This window comes from Ochlerotatus camptorhynchus, unplaced genomic scaffold (assembly GCF_037179485.1).
Source record: "Ochlerotatus camptorhynchus isolate MF236.1 unplaced genomic scaffold, CSIRO-AGI_Acam_v1.1 ptg000125l, whole genome shotgun sequence".
NCBI lineage: Eukaryota > Metazoa > Arthropoda > Insecta > Diptera > Culicidae > Ochlerotatus > Ochlerotatus camptorhynchus.
In genome coordinates, this window is record NW_027040615.1 from 371,278 (window position 1) to 392,247 (window position 20,970).

General features: G+C 43.6%; 2 protein-coding genes across 2 annotated transcripts in view; one reads left to right on the plus strand and one right to left on the minus strand.

Moving 5' to 3' along the window:
* LOC135700026 (serine-rich adhesin for platelets-like) overlaps nt 1-12,573 on the plus strand; it is a 73,461-nt gene extending 60,888 nt beyond the window's left edge. The window contains exons 6-7 of the mRNA XM_065220404.1: nt 11,133-11,808; nt 11,874-12,573. Of these exons, the coding sequence (XP_065076476.1) occupies nt 11,133-11,808; nt 11,874-12,473 (1,276 nt within the window). The 3' untranslated portion in view covers nt 12,474-12,573. The remainder of the gene's footprint in view (nt 1-11,132; nt 11,809-11,873) is intronic.
* An 8-nt stretch (nt 12,574-12,581) lies between these two features.
* Nucleotides 12,582-20,970, minus strand: part of LOC135700025 (probable ATP-dependent DNA helicase HFM1) — a 32,153-nt gene continuing 23,764 nt past the window's right edge. The window contains exons 7-10 of the mRNA XM_065220403.1: nt 14,221-14,748; nt 13,941-14,152; nt 12,762-13,877; nt 12,582-12,684 (exon numbers count right to left, since the gene is read on the minus strand). Coding sequence (XP_065076475.1) covers nt 12,615-12,684; nt 12,762-13,877; nt 13,941-14,152; nt 14,221-14,748 — 1,926 coding nt within the window. The 3' untranslated portion in view covers nt 12,582-12,614. The remainder of the gene's footprint in view (nt 12,685-12,761; nt 13,878-13,940; nt 14,153-14,220; nt 14,749-20,970) is intronic.

Below are 20,970 nucleotides of genomic sequence, written 5' to 3' on the forward strand. Positions count from 1 at the left end.
TACGTCTTTCATTTCTATACTGGGGTTACACTTTGTGAAAACCGAAAATGGAACATGAAACAAAATTATGAAAGATATTGAAAATTAATAACTCAGCTTCTCCTGGCCAATTTCAATAATTTTATCACCAATCAATTAGAAATATTTCTACGCATCTATAGCAATGCTTCCGACTGATGCTTTTTAACGAGAAGCTATTGAAAAAGTGGTAATGTCAAGCATTGTCCAACGTACAAATAAAAAGTGATAATTTTATCACAGTTAAACGTTCTTCCCAAACCCAGTCCTCATAATCGAGTACCACTTGGTGGCACATCATTCTGCTTTAACCTGAAAAGATAAAAAAAAAAACAGCGCTGCTGTATGGCAACAGCTCATTTTCGCTTCGGGCGGCATGGTGGTTTGTAATAGCAGCATAGGAAGGTGGTGCAACAAGCAACAAGTGACTGGTCGTGGCAAAGGAGGAAAACGTGCCAAGCGTCATCGCATAGTTCTTCGAGATAACCACCATCCGTCGTCTGGCTCGCCGTGGTGGTGTCAAGCGTATCTCCGGTCAGATCTACGAGGTGTGCTGAAAGTGTTCCTGGAAAATGCCCTACCTATCGACCCATCAACTCAACTGGGGACCAACGGCTTTATTTCCCAAAGGAAGGCGTGATCAGACATGTTATACCTCAGAACATCCCGGCGGCGCCGACTGAGATTGAACCCAGGCTTGCTGGGGTGAGAGGTAATCACGCTTACCACTACACCACCGGCGCCGCTAACTTTCAAGGTGTTGCCATTGGCAAACTACGCAAAAGGAAAGGAGCCAGTGTCGCTACTTGATAGCAAACTACTCATAATGGGAGGAGTCTTTGTAACTTTTATACCACTTGGTTGCACATCATTCTGCTTTAACCTGAAAAGATATAAACAGCGCTGTTGTCTAGCATCAACTCATTTTCGCTTCAGACGGCGTGGTGGTCAGCAATAGCAGCAGTAGGAAGATGGTAGCTAGTCAACTCTTCTCCAACAAGTTACAATTGGCAGGCTGATCGTGGCAAAGGAGGAAAAGGTCTTGGTTAAAGAGGAACCAAGCGTCATCGCAAAGTTCTTCGAGACCATCAGCCGTCGTCTGGCTCGCCGTGGTAGTGTGAAGCGTATCTCCGGTCTGATCTTCGAGAAAACACAAGGTGTTCCTGGAAAATGTGATCCGTGATGCTGTCACCTACTCTGAACACGCCAAGCGTAAGCGGCCATGGATGTTATCTACAATAAAACGGCTCTTTTCAAGACCAACAAGCTTATAACAGTAAAGAGTTGGGATAGAATTTATCTGTGCATGTTCGTCCATATTCAGAACCACAAGCCCTCAACGACCACACAAAATGCTCTCCAGAGTTGTAATCTTGTAAATAATCAAACTTTTAAGTAGGGGTGCAAGTGATTTTGATTGATTCTCTTCATCAACTTTCTCTTTAAAAAAAAATACTACAAATTTGATACGCTTACAAATGATGATTGATCAATTAAAATAAGCCGGCGCCGGTGGTGTAGTGGTAAGCGTGACTGCTTTCTAACACCCCAATGGGTCTGGGTTCAATCCCAGCCGAGGTCGGTGGGATTTTTCTGAGGCATAAAAATCTCTGGTCACGTCTTCCTTCGGAAGGGAAGTAAAGCCGTTGGTCCCGGCCCATGTGTGTTGAATGGGTGCGATATCCTAAGCAGGTGTGGAAGATGCCTTCCTGCACATTCGGTTGCCGTCAATGGATGGCAATCGATGTCCGTCGGTGATTGGCACTAGATTGCGGAACAGAGACCGACGTTAAATAAAGGAAAAAAAAATTAAAATAACTAAATGCTCTTCACATTTGTTCCGTCTACTAGCGGTCCTACGTCAAGCTTCCGTTCGTGCCCCTAGACACAAACCCTTCTACGTTTTTTTTCAAATTAAATGCATATTAAATCTGTATTCCAAAAGCGGTTTGTCGCTGCAACCATCTAAAAACAAGGGTTGCTTAATCGCTTAAAATTGCAGCAAATTTGCTCGATTAACTTCATGATATGAGAAGAGGTTTTTGGCATGGCTCACCCTTAGAAGCAGTTCTCCTACATCTTGCATATGAAACACTTGTCTTTAATCCCTTCATATTTTTTTCCCTTGTGTACAATTTGAGAGCCAGCTCCACAAAAAAATATTTCGGATAATACGCTTAACAAAACCAGATTCCTAGGGTGGGTAATCGTAAAAACAACGCTTTCACCTCCAAAATTCAGTAGCTTAATTTCATCGCAATTGCAATACTAAAACTTCATTGAGAAAATAATTTTCCAAGCTAACCAGATTTACAATGAAGAACTAGAATACTGAATAACGCCACTCTATACTGTCGAGGCAATGTTAGTCTACGTTTCTTGAATCATTATGCAATCATAGAAGTGCTATTCCAAGGCCATTATTGTAAACACTCATTTAGTTTATTCTCTGAGCTAGTCAGACTTTTAATCATCACTCTTTATCAGTCTTGAATTAGTTACGCCTAATTACGTCAGACGCAATTAGGCGTAACATTTATTATAAGACGCATATACCCATTTGGAGGTTATGTTTTGCAACAAATAGCAACGTCTAGTGGCTACGGAAATAGATTTTTTTATCAACCAGGATCTCAGTTTAACTCAGGAATGTGTCAGCTGAATTTATATTAGGCGCAAAATCATTAATATACCCTTTTATTTTAGTAATTCTTGCTCAACTTGCAAAAATACCACATCAAGCATTGAGCAACCCCAAATTCACAACTCTATTTAAAAGTTTAAACCATCCTTAAACTACACCGAGTATTATTAAGTAATTACCGAGTAAATTACCTGAGACTCCCTGATTTTCCAAGTCCAAAAATGAATTCCCTAATATTCCATGATTTTCCAGGTTTTTACAGGTAGTCGATACCCCGGTTATACATAATTAATGCCTTAAATCTAGTGTTAAGGAAATTGAACCGCAAATACTCGTGGTCGTCTCGTGGTTAGTGAAGATTTACAGTTTTATGGATGGGGTGAGAGAGAAGGAGCTTTCAAATATGATTTTCGATACAAATATTTCCTTATTCCTAAAACATAAACTTATTCCTATTCAACTTGAAATTAGCAGTGTATACAAAACCAACGCACACAAAATACAAACTAAGCACAAGTTAACCAAACTACAATCTAAGGTTAATACCCGCATAAACGCGAACCATAAATTGACCTTACCTAAAATGGTTAAAAATTGTTTATAATCCCTGCTAAACTTTAACTGAAATGGTTATGGAACTTTACATGAACGTTTAAAGATAAAGTTTCAACCTTATGTATTATGGTTTTTTGGAACTGGACCTTACAAATAATGGGTTGTTAAGAACCATTACCGTTCCAAATTCTTGTTTTCTCCATACATTTTCGGAAAGAGAACTATATTAGAACCTTTTAACTTATGGTTTGAGAACTTTAATGGTAATGGTTATGGTAGTCAGTAAGGTCCACGAATGGTTTTGTAACATCGATCAACTTTATGTGGAATATATCGCGAATTGGTTGCCTGTAATTTACTGATTACCAATTCACGATATATTCCACGTAAAGTTGAGCGATAATACAAAACCATTAATGGACCTTACTGACTACCATAACCATTACCATTAATGTTCTCAAATCATAAGTAAAAACTATCTTATATAGTTCTCTTTCTGAAAATGTATGGAGAAAACAAGAATTTGGAATGGTAATGGTTCTTAACAACCCATTATTTGTAAGGTCCAGTTCCAAAAAACCATAATACATAAGGTTGAAACTTTATCATTAAACGTTCATGTAAAGTTCCATAACCATTTCAGTTAAAGTTTAGCAGGGATTATAAACAATTTTTAACCATTTTAGGTAAGGTCAATTTATGGTTCGCGTTTATGCGGGTATTCTTGAAGAAAACATATACGAGTTTCATAAACTCCAGTTCACGTCCAGCCAAAATATCCCGAACTGAAACATTAGGTTGTCTACCTGGAGCCCGAAGGGAACCGTACAGCTTAGATCAGACTCCACGATGCTCAGCACAAGACCAAATAATGTGATTTGCTTCCTGGTAACCTTGGCCTCAATCACAGAGACTGCTGTCCCCCAGCCTAACATGGAACAAGTGACCCTAATACAATTTGTATGGTTATTTTGCTTAACGACGTGTTCGGGGTACCATCCAATTGTTGTCCGGCATTCTTAAAACGTGTTCCGCCCATCGTACCTGTCCAGCTTTCGCAACTTTCTGGATACAGGGTTCGTCATAGAGTTGCGCCAGCTCGTGGTTCATCCTTCGCCTCCATACACCGTTCTCACATACGCCGCCAAAGATGGTCCTAAGCACTCGTCGTTCGAAAACACCCAGGTCATCCTCGAGCATCGTCCACGTCTCGTGCCCGTAGAGAACTACCGGTCTTATCAGCGTCTTGTACATGGTACATTTAGTACGGGGGAGAAGTTTGCCCGACCTCAGGGTCTTGTGGAGTCCGTAGTAAGCACGACTTCCGGCAATAATACGCCGACGAATTTCTCTGCTGCAGTTGTTATCCGACGTCACCAATGATCCGAGGTACACAAATTCATCCACCACCTCTAACTCATCTCCGTCGATTGTCACGCTTCTGCCTATGCCCGGTCGGTTCCTCCAGCTAACAGATACTTTGTCTTCGACGTATTCACCTTTAATCCAACCTTCTCTGCTTCACGTTTCAGCCTGGTGTACTGCTCCGCCACGGCCTGAAACCACAAACGAAGTGACAGACGGAGCGGCTCGAAAACTTTGGTGACTAACCTGCTATTGCAATTTTTCAGTGTACCACATGGCAACACCACTACCACTGGATTGTACCACATGGCAACACTACTACTGGATTGAACTCGATGTGCGGTATAAGAGGTGAGGAGAAAGGAAACTAGTGGACTCTTTCATTCTGACGGTGTTCTTATGCAACAGCAGACGTGACATCACGTCTGTTGCTGCGTAAGAAGACGCGAGAACGAAAGAGTCCACTAGTTTCCTTTCTCCTCACCTCTTATACCGCACATCGGATTGAACTAGCATTTTCACCAAATATACTGGAATGTTTTGGTTCTATCTCTTCCACTCTACTCAAAACTGGAATGCATAAAAATTACAAAATGATATACACTCTTTGCACACTGTCAAAGAATCATTGTACACAAAATCAACTTTGTTCAAATCCAAACAAAAAACTAACCCATCTGGTGGATGATGGCACAAGCTTCCAAGAAAATTTTATTACAGTGAACCACATTATTTTAATGGCTTTCTTCGCCAGTTAGTCGTCTGTCACTTCGTTTGTGCTGAAACGTTCTTCCGACAATGTCCACGTCGTCAGCAAAGCAGATGAACTGGCTGGATTTATTGAAGATCGTGCCCCGCACGTTAAAGCCCGCACGTTTAATAACACCTTCTAGCGCAATGTTGAACAGGAGGCAGGAAAGACCATCGCCTTGACGAAGTCCTTTGCGAGTTTCAAACGAGTCCGATAACGCACCCGATATCTTCACGCAGCTCTGTACACCATCCATCGTTGCGCTGATCAGTCTGGTCAGCTTCCCGGGAAAACCGTTCTCGTCCATAATCTTTCATAGCTCTTAACGGTCAAAAGTATCATAAGCGGCCTTGAAATCGATGAATATGTGGTGCGTAGGGACTTGATATTCAGGACACTTTTGGAGGAACTGCCGCAACGTAAAGATTTGGTCCGTTGTCGATCGCCCGTCCACAAAACCGGCTTGATAACTTCCCACAAATCTGCTTGCTAGCGGCGATAAACGGTGAAAGATGATCTGGGAAAGCACTACAGGCCACGTTAAGAATAGTGATCGCTCGATAATTCTCACATTCTAGTTTGTCGCCTTTTTATATACTGGGTACATTACTCCCTCGGTAGCTGTTCTGTATCCTAGATCCTGACTATCAGTCGGTGCAGACAAGTGGCCAACTTATCCGGGGCTATTTTGATAAGTTCCACTCCGATACCATCTTTCCCATCTGCTTTGTTGTTCTTAAGCTGTCGGATAGCATCCTTAACTTCACCTATCGTGGGAGCTGGCATGTCCCCCTCATCCGCTGTACCGACGAAGCCATTCTTCATGTTGCTTCTACCTTTCAATCACCACACGTTCGTCCGTTAAGATACCCCCTTCCTTATCCCGACACATTTCGACTCGCGGCACAAAGCCTTGGCGGGATGCGTTGAGTTTCTTGTAGAACTTGCGTGTTTCTTGAGAACGATACAGCTGCTCCATTTCTTCGCATTCCCGCTCTTCCAGACGGCGCTTTTTATCCCGGAAAAGATGGGTTTGCTGTCTTCGCTTCTGTTTATATCGCTCCACATTATGGCGGGTTCCTTGCTGCAGCATCGCCGCCCGCGTTGCGTTCTTCTCGTCCAAAACCGTCTGACACTCTTCGTCGAACCAATCGTTCCGTCGATTCCGCTCCACGGACCCAACGGCGCCTTCAGCAGCGCTGTTAATGGCTGCTTTCACGTTGCTCCAGCAGTCATCAAGAGGGGCTTCGGTGAGCTCTCCCTCATCCGGCAACGCTGCACGTATTCAGTTGCGACTTCGGGCAGCTGCAGTCGCTCCAGATTGTACCGTGGCGGGCATCGGTACCGAATGTTATTGGCAACGGAAAGTTTTTGGCGCACCTTGACCATTAGAAGGTAGTGCGCCGCGATAGGTCCTGACGTCGATAATGTCCGAGAAGTGCCTTGCGTCGATCAAAAACGTGGTCAATTTGCGATTCTGTCTGCTGCGGTGATCTCCAGGTATATCGATATGGGAGGCTGTGCTGGAAGTAGGTACTACGTATGGCCATGTTATTAGAGGCGGTGAAATCGATGAGTCTAAGGCCGTTGGCGTTCGTTAGCTGGTGAGCGCTGAACTTTCCTATAACCGGTCTGAATTCCTCCTCCTGGCCGACCTGAGAGTTTCCAATCGTTAGTCCGTTTCCGTTGCTTGGGTCTATGCCGATTGTTCCGGTCCGTATTTACATTGCTTGCTTCATGTACTTTTGTTTTTTACGGCTGGCAACCCCCATGGTCTCGCCGGGGGACCATCGTGCGCAGCACTGTTTAGAGTCCCACACTGGCACCAGGATGTTGATCAGCCGCTCCTAACATGGAGAACAGACGCCGTTTTGAGCCGCACCTCCATGGTGAACAGACGCTCGAAGACTGTCCTGTCTGCATACGACCAAGGTCCGATAAAGGCTTGCCATGGGCCGTATGAATAAACAAAAGTTTAATTTCCTGTGTTTCTCTACTCTTGTGTTCTTGTGTATTCTTTTGACCTGGAAGACTTCTGAAACTAAACTGAGAATACTCATTAATCACCACAAATATTTCAACGCTGGAAGACATTACGAACGGCTTCAGCAACACTCATCAACATGTTTTTTGAAACTATTAGGACTTATTTTGAAGCAGGATGCAGTAAACAATCACCGCAATATTTTGATAAAATTATGCATCGATTTTTATTTAAAACTCCGGTTTGAGGAATATGCCAAACACTTTGGAAGCATTAAGAATTTTATCCGCAAAAAACTTACAAAATTAATTATATTTCGCGGTGAGTAGCAGTGCTAGGTTATGAGGATCATTTTGTAGGTTCATTTAAGATTGCAGAAATACGTCAAATTAACTGAACCAAATCAAATAAGTGTCTCACTCAAAATTATTCATAATGAGCTTCTAAAACGAATAGATTAAAGTGATTATCTTTTGTTACACCCGTCCGTATCATTAACGGTATTCCTAACCAACCCTGAAGCCTCCAGAAACAGATAAGTAGTATAATGAGTACACTCTTACGCGCTGCAAAACCATTCTTTCTTTATTCATCATCGACGATAATAGCAATAGCGTTGAAAACACCGAAAGTGTCCTTGTTCAATTCTCATTTGTTCCAATTAATTCAATGACAGTCATATATTTTCGTTTTACAAATCATATATTTAAGCTTTTGGATCTGTACTGCTCAAATACATACGGTACACAAAATAAAAAAAAAAGTTTCATAAACTGATTATTAGACTGCCAGCGAAAATGGTAATTTTTAATTTCGCTAACAAACCATATACAAAATGTTTATTGCCTCGAAAAATGACCCTATGCAAAATTTGAGCTCAATCGGACATGATTTAGGGGTGGCGCAAACGCGTCAAAGTTTGACTTTTTTCACTCTCGAAAATCTCCCAAATTTATGCCAAATGTCTTAAAAATGCATGAAACGTCGAGATTTGGTGTTATCTAAAAAAAAAAAAAAAAAAATCAAAAATCGACTTTCTGGGACTATATAGAAGATTGATGAGTCGGCTTCTAAAACTGTTCACAATTGTCTTCAACCTGCTTATATATCGAATTAAACCACCATTTAGGATCTAATACGAAATAATTCACTAGGGTGGTCCAATTATTCTTCATTAGGGTGGTCCAAAAATTCAAAATTCAGTATAAAACAAGTATTTTTTCATCTTTTCAGGCAAATGTTCCTCTTGTGTAAAACTCATGATTCCCAAAAAAAACAGATTAACGCAATTCAAGATATTTTTACAATTGATTTTAGGAATTTCTGATGAAAAGTTGTGGTTTTTCATTTATTTTTGAATTTTTGGACCACCCTAATGAAGAATAATTGGACCACCCTAGTGAATTATTTCGTATTAGATCCTAAATGGTGGTTTAATTCGATATATAAGCAGGTTGAAGACAATTGTGAACAGTTTTAGAAGCCGACTCATCAATCTTCTATATAGTCCCAGAAAGTCGATTTTTGATTTTTTTTTTTTTTTTTTAGATAACACCAAATCTCGACGTTTTATGCATTTTTAAGACATTTGGCATAAATTTGGGAGATTTTCGAGAGTGAAAAAAGTCAAACTTTGACGCGTTTGCGCCACCCCTAAATCATGTCCGATTGAGCTCAAATTTTGCATAGGGTCATTTTTCGAGGCAATAAACATTTTGTATATGGTTTGTTAGCGAAATTTGATGGTCAAATTTTTCCCATACATTCATTGGCAGTCTACTGATTATGCATTGTGCATACTACTGAGAATCAAAGCGAAATTTTTAGCTGGTATCACTGGAGTTTCTATGTCGCTACACTCAAAAAAGGCCACACGTTTGATAGAAGTGCTTAAACACTTCATTTTCCATATTCACAATCATATTTATTTTAAGTGTATTTTTCATTCACGAGGTTAACTTTTGTGAAGTTTTGCTGTTCTGCAAACCGATCTCAGGAGGAACATCCGGAGAGGAACTGTTCGAAATACTCGATTCTGGTCGAACATGGTAATTGCGTCGGGATCTGCACGGATGGAGCTCGTTCCATGTCCGGTCGTTTCCAAGAGTTGCAAACACGGATTCGCAGTAAAGCTCCGGATGCTGTGTGCGCTTCTTCGCATTTCAAGCTTATTACTTATCGCATATTAGCTTATTGCGTACTCTCAACTTAGTGTTCTAGATGCACTGCACCATTTTTGCATTCATATAATTTTGTGAAAAGTACAATTATACACTATGCCCAGGGAAGTCGAGATATTTTCCAACCCAAAAAATTCCTACACTGGACCGGGAATTGAACCAAGCCACCTCCAGCATGGTCTTGATTTGTAGCTGCGCCTTTCCCGACTGAGCTAAGGCAGCCCCCATGCTGTGTGGACACTCTGTATAATTCACAGAGAAGCTTTAGCAGCGGCGTGCCTGACCAAAGATATCAGTGATGTCGTGGACACGGTCTATGTTAATGCTCGACCAATAAATGTGATGAAATGGGGGCAGAACATTCACGCAAAGGCGGATTATCCACTTATCAGCGTGAAAGTATTACGCGTTATGATTCCATTTGCAACCTCGTCTCTTTGCGAAACACAATTCTCGGCAGTGGCTGCTATGAAAACAAAATAAAGCTTGATATCAAAACGGAGATTCTTGAATCTTGTAGCAATTTCCAAACTAACTCCCAGATTTCTCGCGTAACATATGAAAAGGGAATATCCTCGTTGATCGGTTCGCTTCGTCGACTTTCTCTTTGGTTTACCACGGCAACATAAACGAATTTATCTTTAAGCTCGCAGAACAGTTCAACAGAAGATGATGTTAGCTTGCGCCTGAAACAACATACTCAATGAGAAATTCATTTGCAGTCGGATTATTCGCGAAAGAGAAAATCTATGAAGAGAATCGATCAACAATGATAGGCCCTTTTCTCGTGTTCCGCGAGATTTGATACGTTGTACAAAGACAAGCAAGTTCAGCCATCGCATTGAATAATTTAACTGATGTGCATGCAAATGTAATGTTTTAAATGATGAAATGTAATGCTAATGTTGAGAATATGTTTTAATAATAAAAAAACCATATAAAAACACAAAAATCTTTTGATTCTGTATGAAGAAATCTTCCTTTCTTATCCTTTTAATACTGGTGCGCCGCGGCTTTTCCAGAAAATTGCAAAAGGCACCGCGGTAGCAAAAAGGTTGGGAACCACTGAGTTAACCGATTCCTAAAATATTCAACTGCGTTCTATAGAACCATGATACTTTACATTTGGCGATTATTGCTTCAAATTTACTGCAGTGTAGAAAGAAGCCGTACGTTATTCGTCACAATCATATACACACATCCATGCATTTTTCGATCTAGCGAGCTGAGTCGATTGATACGTCACCCGCGATTTTAAGAGAAACTTGACCACCGGTATATTTTCCCTACAATATGATCCGCGCTCTCATCTCGCCCAAATCTAACGAGATATCATGACACCAAACACCCCATTATAATTATACCCCACCCAATCAGCCTTAATTTTGCCATCCATACTTTCAAAAGCCGCCTCGTTTTGGCAAACAAAGCTCTTTGAATGAAAAGCGAAAACTCAATTACCCCTACCTAATTGCATCGCCGCATTCCATCTACGATCGCAACGCATCCATTAGAGGTGATCCATTTTCAAATTTTCGCTTGACCAATTTTCTTACCTCTCACAGCCCCCCCTCCATATCCACCACCTGCAAAATAAAACTCTAATGCGAAAAGGAATTTTCTCGCCCCGTACAGCATCACGATCGAGTTGACGGCAAATGGCTACAACCTGCTGACCGGCACTGGCAACAAGAGCGTCGGCTCAACGGACACCCTCTACCGGAAGCTCAATGCCAACGGTGCTGGTGGTGGTCGCAGTCGTAGCAACAGTCACAGCAGTAACCTTCAACAGTCATCATCATCATCATCTCCGCTGCCGCCGCCGCCGCCGTCTTCGTCTAGTCAGAACCGCGGGTTCAGCAGTAAGATCGACCTCTTCCGGACATTGTCATCGGCATCGGCTCAACGCAGCAGCATTCCATCCACGAGGAACGATTACGAAGAAATTAATGTTGGTGGTGGCACGATGGAGGGAGCTTCCCCAATGATGGAACCGATCTATGCGGTAGTCGATTTGAATGTGAAAAAAGCTCGGCGGATGAATCAGCTCAAGGAGCACGATTCGCTGGGAACAGTCGATGACGGAACTGAGACAGAGGAAGAGCACAGCATCAAGGTAGATATGGTACGGGACACGGAGACGGGACGGCTCAAGGAGAAGTCCAAGAGTGCTAATGTCCTGCCACTGGGCGGCATTTTCGGTGGAGGTAGCAACGATTACGAGGAACTGAACGAGTTGGTTATGGAGAGTTTCGTGAATTTTGGAGAAGATCAGGACGATTCCAACGATGGTGAAAATATCTACGAACCGGTGAGTTGGGTTAAACTTGTTGCAATTTCTTACAAGATATCATCCGGATTTGTCAATTTTTCTAGATCAACATTCCAGAAGGGCCGCTGACGTCCTCGTCTACCTCACTTCCACTGTCGCAACCGACGACAAGCTCGTCCCAAATGAACAACCTATGGCGCAACCTGAAGAAAATGAACATCAACCACCTGATGAAGCGATCCGTCCAGGATCAACCCCAGCAGCAGCAGCAGCCCAGCCAAAGACCCGAAGAGGATCCAACAACCAAAGCGTCCACCTTCAGCGAGTTCAGCAAGAAATTCGGTCACCATCGTCGATCGATTAAGAACAAGATGCGGGGCCTGTACGACCGCGGCCAGTCGGCAGAAGCTCCCGCGAAGATAACGCAATCGGAGGAAAAGCCACGGAAGAGCACCGATGGCAGCCGGCAGTTGATGTTCAGTACCTTTGGGAGAAACAAGAAATCCCGCAAGTCACTGTCGTTTGATGATTTCATTCCGCGGAAGAAGCACCACCCCCACCTGAATGGGGTCGGCATGATCTGCAAGTCGGACAAGGCCAACGAGAAGCTGCACAAGGAGCTGAAGCGGCAGCTGTCGAAGCGATCGAATAGCAGCAGCGGAGGCAGCAGTTTCATTGGCAGTAAGAACGGTATAGAGTTGTAGGACGGGTTGGGAAGGTAGGTGTTTCTGTTTTTAATGATTTTTTTTTTTAAGTTAAGTCAATGTTTTAAAGCTAGTAATAAAACCAAATCGTCGTGTTGATTATATTAGGAGGAAGTTCAAAGTATGTGGGGTTGAGTTTACTTACCCAAGAAAGAAATTCTCCTTTTGCGATGCTTGCTGTTCGGTGGATGATGATAGGAATTCGTCGATTCTGGAATGGGAAAATATTGCTGTCAAAGCTGGAAAAATTTTCACAATCTATGTCAACCGATGAGGTGTAGAGCTTACCCTAAATCCAGCTCCCGGCGCCCCTGCCTCGAATGGTGGTAGTTCTTCCGGTAAAACAGCCCATTGTTGTCCCCGTCGACGCTGTACATGGAACGAAATACCTTCCTCTCCTCCGCATTGTTGCCTGCTGCCATTGACGCCACTGAAAGCGATTCATTTCGATTTCTCGGCATTTCCGAGAAGACTCCAAAGAGACAAATTCTACGAACGGAGCTCCTCTGCCGTTCCTGCTGTGCTGCGAAGTCTTGCGGGCGACCAAACAGCATGAAGGGATTCTTGCGATGCATTTCGGTAAAATATTGCATCCGATTGGACGGTTTGTACCGCGGAGTGCTGTCAGGGATGAAAGGGGCTAGATTGAGTGGAGAATGGGCGGTTGTTTGTTGCTCCAAGCGATTCGGTTGGCTGAAGAAATTCAGTTTCTTCGGTTGTTCGGGTGAATCATCTACGTCGTGAGTCTTGATCTCCAATTCAACTGCAGCTTGGTTGGTTTTCAGAGGGTCTGATACAACTGTTTCGTTCATTTTGCGACGCTTGCACTGACTTCCAAGTACAGTAAAATCGAAGGATTCATGAGCACGGATACTTTCTGTATGCTCCGTTTGAGTTGATTGATTCATCGAATTCAAAGATTGGAGCGAAACGTACCCTGAATCATTCGAATTCTGCTGTTTAAGACTAGAAGCTCTAACCAACCCGAAGCTGCCGTCATTCTCTTTATCGATGTTAAGCTTCGGTTTCTGAGTGAAACGGAACGACTCAAGGAAATCTCTCTTGGGACTGTCCTCGATCTGGATAACTTCAGCGATTTTCTTCGTATTCTCGTTGGAAGCTCTGTCGACCTTGCGATCATTTCCACCAACCTCCGCCGCTTTGGGATCCTCCTTCCTGTAGAACTCAGTAATCTTCTTCGAAGCAGTATCATTATTCACCTTCCGAGTGCGTTGCTTCTCCGGTACCAAGGATGATGCAGTTTCCTCGTTGATAACAATCGTCCTCGTACAATCCAACCCGGTCCAGTTGAAGCAAATCACATGCCCCGTAGCGCTCGCTACGGTGGCATCCGTGATTTTAAACGACTCCTGATAGCGACAGCTGCCACCCGGATTTGCGTCACTTAAATGAAAACCTTGATTATTGCAAACCCTTAAACCATCAATTACTAGCTTAATTATTCACCAATTTTCCTTAAAGAACAGAACATTGTTGTTGGAGTCACCGACTAGAATCGAAATTCTAACGGCCAACTGCTTGTTGTAGCAGTTGTTCTTCTGAACAACCGTTACCTCCAGTACGTAGTCTTGCTTCAAAACTAGATCGATTGAGAAGATGGGTAATGTCCTAACAAAATCAGTCAGATCACTTCCGAAGGGTGGATTTTTCTTCAAAATCTGTAGTGAGATCAAGTAACTTCAGTACAACAGTTCTAGCTTGTAGCACTCCTTCCGAGCAGACCTACCACTTCCAACTCCCTCGGATCGGTATCCATCAGCTCCTGGAAGGAAATCTTCCCACGCGCTGCCAACTGACCGGCATACACAGCCCCAATCCCCTTCAGCTGCTTCGTAATGTAGGGACTATTCTCCCACAGCTTCGTCTCCAAACATTGACCCAAGATCAACGTACTCAACAGAGCCTGATAGACACCGGGCCCTTCTTCATCCTCTCGCCCCATTTGACCCACGTAGATAAACTCCGCCATACACTTGATCAGCCGTCGGCCAACGTTGATCATCTTGGTAGCTTCCTGCTGCAGGGAACCGTCTTCGATCGGTAGATTACCGAATACGGCTTGTATCAGACAGGATGCCATTGCCGTGGTCGTTTGGATACGGCCCCGTAACGGGAACCGGATGGTGTTGCACGTCTTCGAGCGGTTCAGTTCATTCAGCGTTCGTTTGGCACTGTTGCGGCACTTGAAGACGGCGAACTCGTCGCAATAGGTCAGAAGGGTGAACATCTCCAGCAGCGGTTCGGTGCCTTTGATCTGGAATAGTATAATGGGGTTCCGTATTAACTGGGAGTCATCTTTCGATCACTTTAGATATCGATTTACGATCGGTAAAATTGATCAGGCTCTACAGTAGCTTCCCAATGCATTTCGAATAAATTTGATAAACTTGAGTTACTCTATATTGAACACATAGGATCAAAATTCCTTAACCTTCCTAATGCATTAGGAAAGAGTTAGCGGCTCAAAAGAGACCCAAACTTCAACTAGCTTCCAGAAATCGATTCTTGATTTATTGGCCTCAAATGAAACATTAAGGTTACTAGAATGTCACCCTTTCCAGGATTTATGAAATATGGCCATTTAGGCTATCTTGCACCGGTTCCGTTAAGGCCCCAAAAGGACGTCCGATGGCTCAACATTTGTGATCTTTCATCCAGAATTAAATAGATATCATGCCACGAACAAACATATGAATCTGATCACATACCAGAGTAACGTACTTGGATTCAACAATTAAAAAGTTCCGTGGGTTGTTTTTTTCCGAACCCACAGGACATATAACGGCCGTAAAGGCATAATGAAGGTGATGCAAAACAAACTGCGTGAAGGTGACCAGAAACAGGCAAATGGCCTACCTTACCAATCGGGCTAAGGCCTTATTGTCCTCTGCTGTCCAAAGAAATCGTCTCCACTCTACTCGATCCATGGCCACATTTCGACAGCCTCGTAGTCTGCGAAGGGTCCACAGGTCGCTTTCTACTTGGTCGCAGCACACCCTAATAAAAAATAACCATATACGAACGATAACCCAAATAATTGAACTTTTCCACAAATGGTTTGGAAGATACCCAGAACACGTCGTTAAGCAAAATAACCATAACAATTTTATTAGGGCACCTCTTCTTCTTGTTCCTGTTGGGTCACTTTCGAGAAACATTTTCACTGGATCGTCGTCCGGCATTCTTACGACGTGCCCAGCCCACCGTTGCAGCCCAATTTTTGCAATGCGGACGATGGATGATTCTCCCAGCAGCTGGTGCAACTCGTGGTTCATTCGCCTCCTCCACGTCACGTGATCCATCTGCACTCCACCCTAGATGGTACGCAACACCATCGGTTCGAAAACACCAAGGGCGTGTTGGTCCTCCACGAGCATAGTCCTGATCTCGTGGTCGTAGAGGCGTCTTGTAGATAGTCAACTTCGTGCGGCGGCGAATTTTATTCGACCGGAGCGTCCTCCGGAGTCACAAGTAGGCACGTTTCCCTGCCATAATGCGTCTTTGAATTTCTCTGCTGGTATCATTTTCGGCGGTCCCCAGTGTGCCCAAATGCACGAACTCATCGACCACCTCAATTTCATCACCGTCAATCTGAACTCGGGGTGGGAGGCTAACATTGTCTTCCTTAGAACCTCTTCCTCTCATGTATTTCGTCTTCGATGCGTTGATGTCAAGTCCAGTCTGCCTAGCTTCAGCCTTCAGTCTGATGTACGTTTTTGCCATCGTCTCAAAGTTTCGTGCCATGATGTCGATGTCATCGGCGAAGCCAAGAAGCTGGGTGGACTTCCAGAAGATCGTACCACTCGTGTATATCCCAGCTCTTCTGATCACACCTTCTAACGCGATGTTGACTAGCAGACACGAAAGTCCATCACCTTGCCGTAACCCCCTTCGAAATTCAAAGGACTCAAACAACGCACATCACTCGATCCATCGTCACCTTGACCAATCGCGTCAGTTTATCCGGAAATCCGTACTCGTGCATAATCTGCCATAGCGAATCTCGATCGATTGTGTCGTATGCGGATTTGAAATCGATGAACAAATGATGTGTGGGCACGTTGTATTCGCGGCATTTCTGCAGAACCTACCGAATCGCGAAAGTTTGGTCCGTGGTAGCACGGGCACCTATGAATCCCACCTGGTATTGTCCCACGAACTCTCTTGCAAATGGTGACATGCGGCGGCATAGAATTTGGTACCTTGTAGGCGGCGCTCAGAAGTGTGATCGTGCGGTAGTTGCAGCAATCCAACTTTTCGCCCTTTCTGGTAATATTTCCTCATCCAAAATCTTGGCAATTACCCAGTGCAGCGCTCTAGAAAGTGATTCATCACCGTATTTTAATAGCTCACTTGGTAGTTGGTCTACACCAGTTGCTTTGTTGTTTGTCAGCCGACCGATCTCCTCTTCAACTTCTTGAAGATCAGGGGCCGGAAGCCTGTCATTTTATGCGAGTGCACCAAGGTCTGTTGCCATGCCACCTTCGGTTTCTGCTGCATCACCGTTGAGGTGTTCGTCATAGTACTACTTCTACATTTCAATCACCTCACACTCCTTCGTGAGAAGGTTGCCGTCCAAGTCCTTGCACATATCGGCTTGCGGCACGTAGCCTTTGCGCAAACTATTTAGCTTCTCGTAGAAGTTCCGTGTGTCGGTACAGATTTTCCATCGCCTCGCGATCTCGGTCTTCCTGCTGACGCTTCTTCATTTGGAAAACCACGTTTTGTCTGCTCCGCGCTTGTCTGTATTGCTCCAGATTCAATCTCGTGGATGTCGCTGCATTCTTCTCCTCTACTAACAGTTTGCATTCGCCGTTAAACCAGCCATTTCTTCAGTCCGGGATTGCAGTAGCTAGTGCCGCTGCAGAAGTACTACCTATGGCGGAAGGGATGTTCTTCCAGCCATCTTCAAGAGTAGCTGCGCCAAGCTGCTCTTCCGTGGGTTGTGTTGCTCGTAATGCTGGGCAACTCCGGCGTCCCGTAGTTGCTCAATGTTGGGTCGCGGCGTTCGACTTCGACGGGTGTTATGCACCGTCCAGAGTTTTGAGCGCAAGCATACTGCAAATAAGTAGTGGTCCGAATCTATGTTCGCACTGCGGTACGTGCGGACGTTGATAATGTCCGAGAAGAATTTCCCGTCGATTAGAACGTGATCGATTTAGTTTTCTCTGTGCTGGTCAGGTGATCTCCAGGTGGCTTTGTGAATATCCTTGCGAAAGAAAAAGGTACTTCGGACTACCATACCACGGGAAGCTGCAAATTTCACGCATCGTTGGCCGTTGTCGTTCGATACGGCATGCAGGCTATTTGGCCCGATTGCCGGTCTGTACATTGCCTCTCGTCCTACCTGAGCGTTCATGTCACCGATGATGATTTTGACGTCCCGTTGCGAACAGCAGTCATACACCTGACCCAACTGCGCATAGAACGCTTATTTCTCGTCGTTGGGTCTCCCTTCGTGTGGGCAGTGCACGTGAATGATGCTGTAGATGAAGAAACGGCCTTTATCCTCAACTTTCACATCCTCGCGTTGCTCGGCTGCCAACCAATCACGCATTTGCGCATCTTACCCAGCACTACAAAGCCGGTTCCCAGCTCGTTGGTGATGCCACAACTCTGGTAGAAAGTAGTCGCTTGATGTCCGCTTTTCCATACCTTTTGTCCCGTCCAGTAAAGCTCCTGCAGTGCTACGACTTCGAAGTTGCGTGGTCGAAGTTCGTCATGGATTCACCTATCGCAGCCCAGGAAGCTGATCGATTTGCAGTTCCATGCAGTGCTGTAAATTTTCATATCATTCGATTGAAGATGAACCAATACAACCATTCAATCAATTCTGCGTAAACGAATTCTCACATGACCATAATTTGAAGAGCCCCTTTCTCATTCGAAGCTCATTGTCACTGTCAATTGAGTCAATCATTATCATTTGATATACGACAGTGGAGTATGGAAGAAATCCAGCAAAATGGTCCCGAACAGACAAGTCGACCCTATGTCAGATAAATGTAAGGCTAATTTAAGGTCGATGTCGACCCAATGTCGTGTTGTTGTCGGGTCAATTTTGAGTTTATGTCGGGTCAATGTCGGGTCAACATCGGGTTGGGGTTTGATAGAAGTCAGGTTGGTGTCGGGATGGCTTCGCTTTTTTGCCGGAATGTCGACCAGAGCTCCGTTTGTGTGTAGGTTACACTCAAGTGAATGATATATAGCGTTTCTCAAATGAGAATGATCCATGCCTTCGTCAAATGACTAAGCAACTGATATCACCCATTCGGATGAGGTCCCCTTTGATAGCGAATAGAAACTTTTCTCATTTTCATCAAAAATGTTCAAATGATTTTGAGAATTTACAGCACTGGTTCCATGTTCCGAGTTTCCAATCGTAGTACTTATTTCGTCGAGTAGGTCTGTGCCGATTGTTCCGATCCGTATTTCTTTCTTCGGTATTTGTAACTTTATATTTTTCCAGGGCCTCCCTACTCCCTGTCTCGCCGGGGGACCATTGTGGACAGCTCTGTTTAGAGTCCCACGCTGGCACTAGGACGGTGATCAGCCACTCCTAACATGGAGAACAGACGTCGTTTTGAGCCGCACCTCCATGGTGAATAGACGCTCTATCACCATACTATAGTTATAGCGCCAGTGTTCGCGTCGCACCTCTTCACTTTGCTAGTGCCGGACTGGCAACATTGCCCAGGCTACGCTACCCAGCTGTGTCCATGTTTCAGCTGGTAGTCTTTTGTTATCATATGGCTCTGGGAGGCGTGATGTAGGAACTTGTGAGGACCAGAGCTAAGTGTTCCACTTCTTTCAGGTTATGAACTCACCATTTTGTATGTAGATCTCGGAACAATAATGAGGTTCTCTGAAATTAAATAATGTTTAACTTCTACGATAATCCCAACACTCCAATAGAGTTCCTACTTCAACGCAATCTTCTGAAGTTTTCCAAAACTCCCTGAGTTTCTACGAATTTTCTGAAGCTCTATGAAATTCGCAGAATTTCTCCTAAATTCCGTTAATTTTTACGATTTTCCCTAAACTTTTTAGAAGTCCTTGTAGTTTTACGAAGTTCCCTGAGGTTAAAGAAAAATTCTGAACTCCTGGTCAATTTGCAAAAACTGAAAACGTCTTATTATGCTATCGATTAAATGTCGATATAATATAAATTCTCGAAATTGTTTCTTCTAGTCTAGAACATTAAGAAAGTAGAAATTCATAGAAATCAATAAAAATAAAGTTGATAGGCCCGTTTCAAATGTTACGCGAGTATTATTCATGTGTTCATTTTTAGTAAACAGAGCCCCGCTGTTGTGTCACTTTTTGACGAGTGAGTGAACTCAAATCCATCCGTGCACTCGTCTATAGCAAGGGGGGAGGTGGCTGTCAAATACGAACAATCGTCGCCTACCTCGCATAACTGGTTCCAAACGTAAACAAACCATAAGAAGCCTACAGGGTTTGTTTACGTTTGGAACCACTTTCATACAAGAATGATCAGTAGGCTGATTTGACAGCACGTCCCACCCCAGGTCTATAGAGATTAGTGACGTTTAACGCACGCACAGTAGCAGGAGCAACGCCGTGTAAAGTTGTTTATTATTTTCCTCTGGCTAACCTAAAAAATGTATGAAAATAGACCTGTCAAAATGAGTTTGACATCGATTTGTTATGTATTTTCCTCGGATATTCACTAGCACGCTCTCACATATTGCACCAATACAACCGGACGTGAAAATCTCAATAGACGAGTGCACGGATGGATTTGAGTTCACTCACTCGACAAAAAGTGACACAACAGCGGGGCCCTGTTTACTAAAAATGAACACATGAATAATGCTTGCGTAAAATTTGAAATCAACTTTTGTAAAGAACTTGCTAGGTTCTTTTCACGATAACCGAAGTACGCCCACGCAAACCGAGAGCACTATCGGGAAGGGGGAAATTTACCCTACCCGATACTGTTGTTAGTTTACGTGGACGTATTCGATTCGCGCGAAAAGGGCTTAACAAGTTTTGTGTACAAAAGTTGATAGGCGCGTTTCAAATGTTACGCGAGTATTATTCATGTGTTCATTTTTAGTAAACAGGGCCCCGCTGTTGTGTCACTTTTTGTCGAGTGAGTGAACTCAAATCCATCTGTAATTATTCAGGTAAATAAGACCTGATTTCCACGTACTCCTTACGTGAAATTGGGATGAAAACTACTGGAAAACTGGTAACTTTTACGTGATATTCCGGTTTAAAATGCTTTTCACATCATTTGTTCGTGAATTTTGAATGAAAATAATAGAACTTATATGTAGAAGACGCATTTCGCGCCAAATCGTATTCGAAGCTGGCAGTACCCTCTCAGATTTCAATGAAACTTTCTGAATGTGTGGACCTTGACTATATATGCCACTTTGCATACTTAGTTTTTCCAAAATTTATCTAAACTAACATTTGAGAAGGGCCAAACTTTTCTGCCGATTTT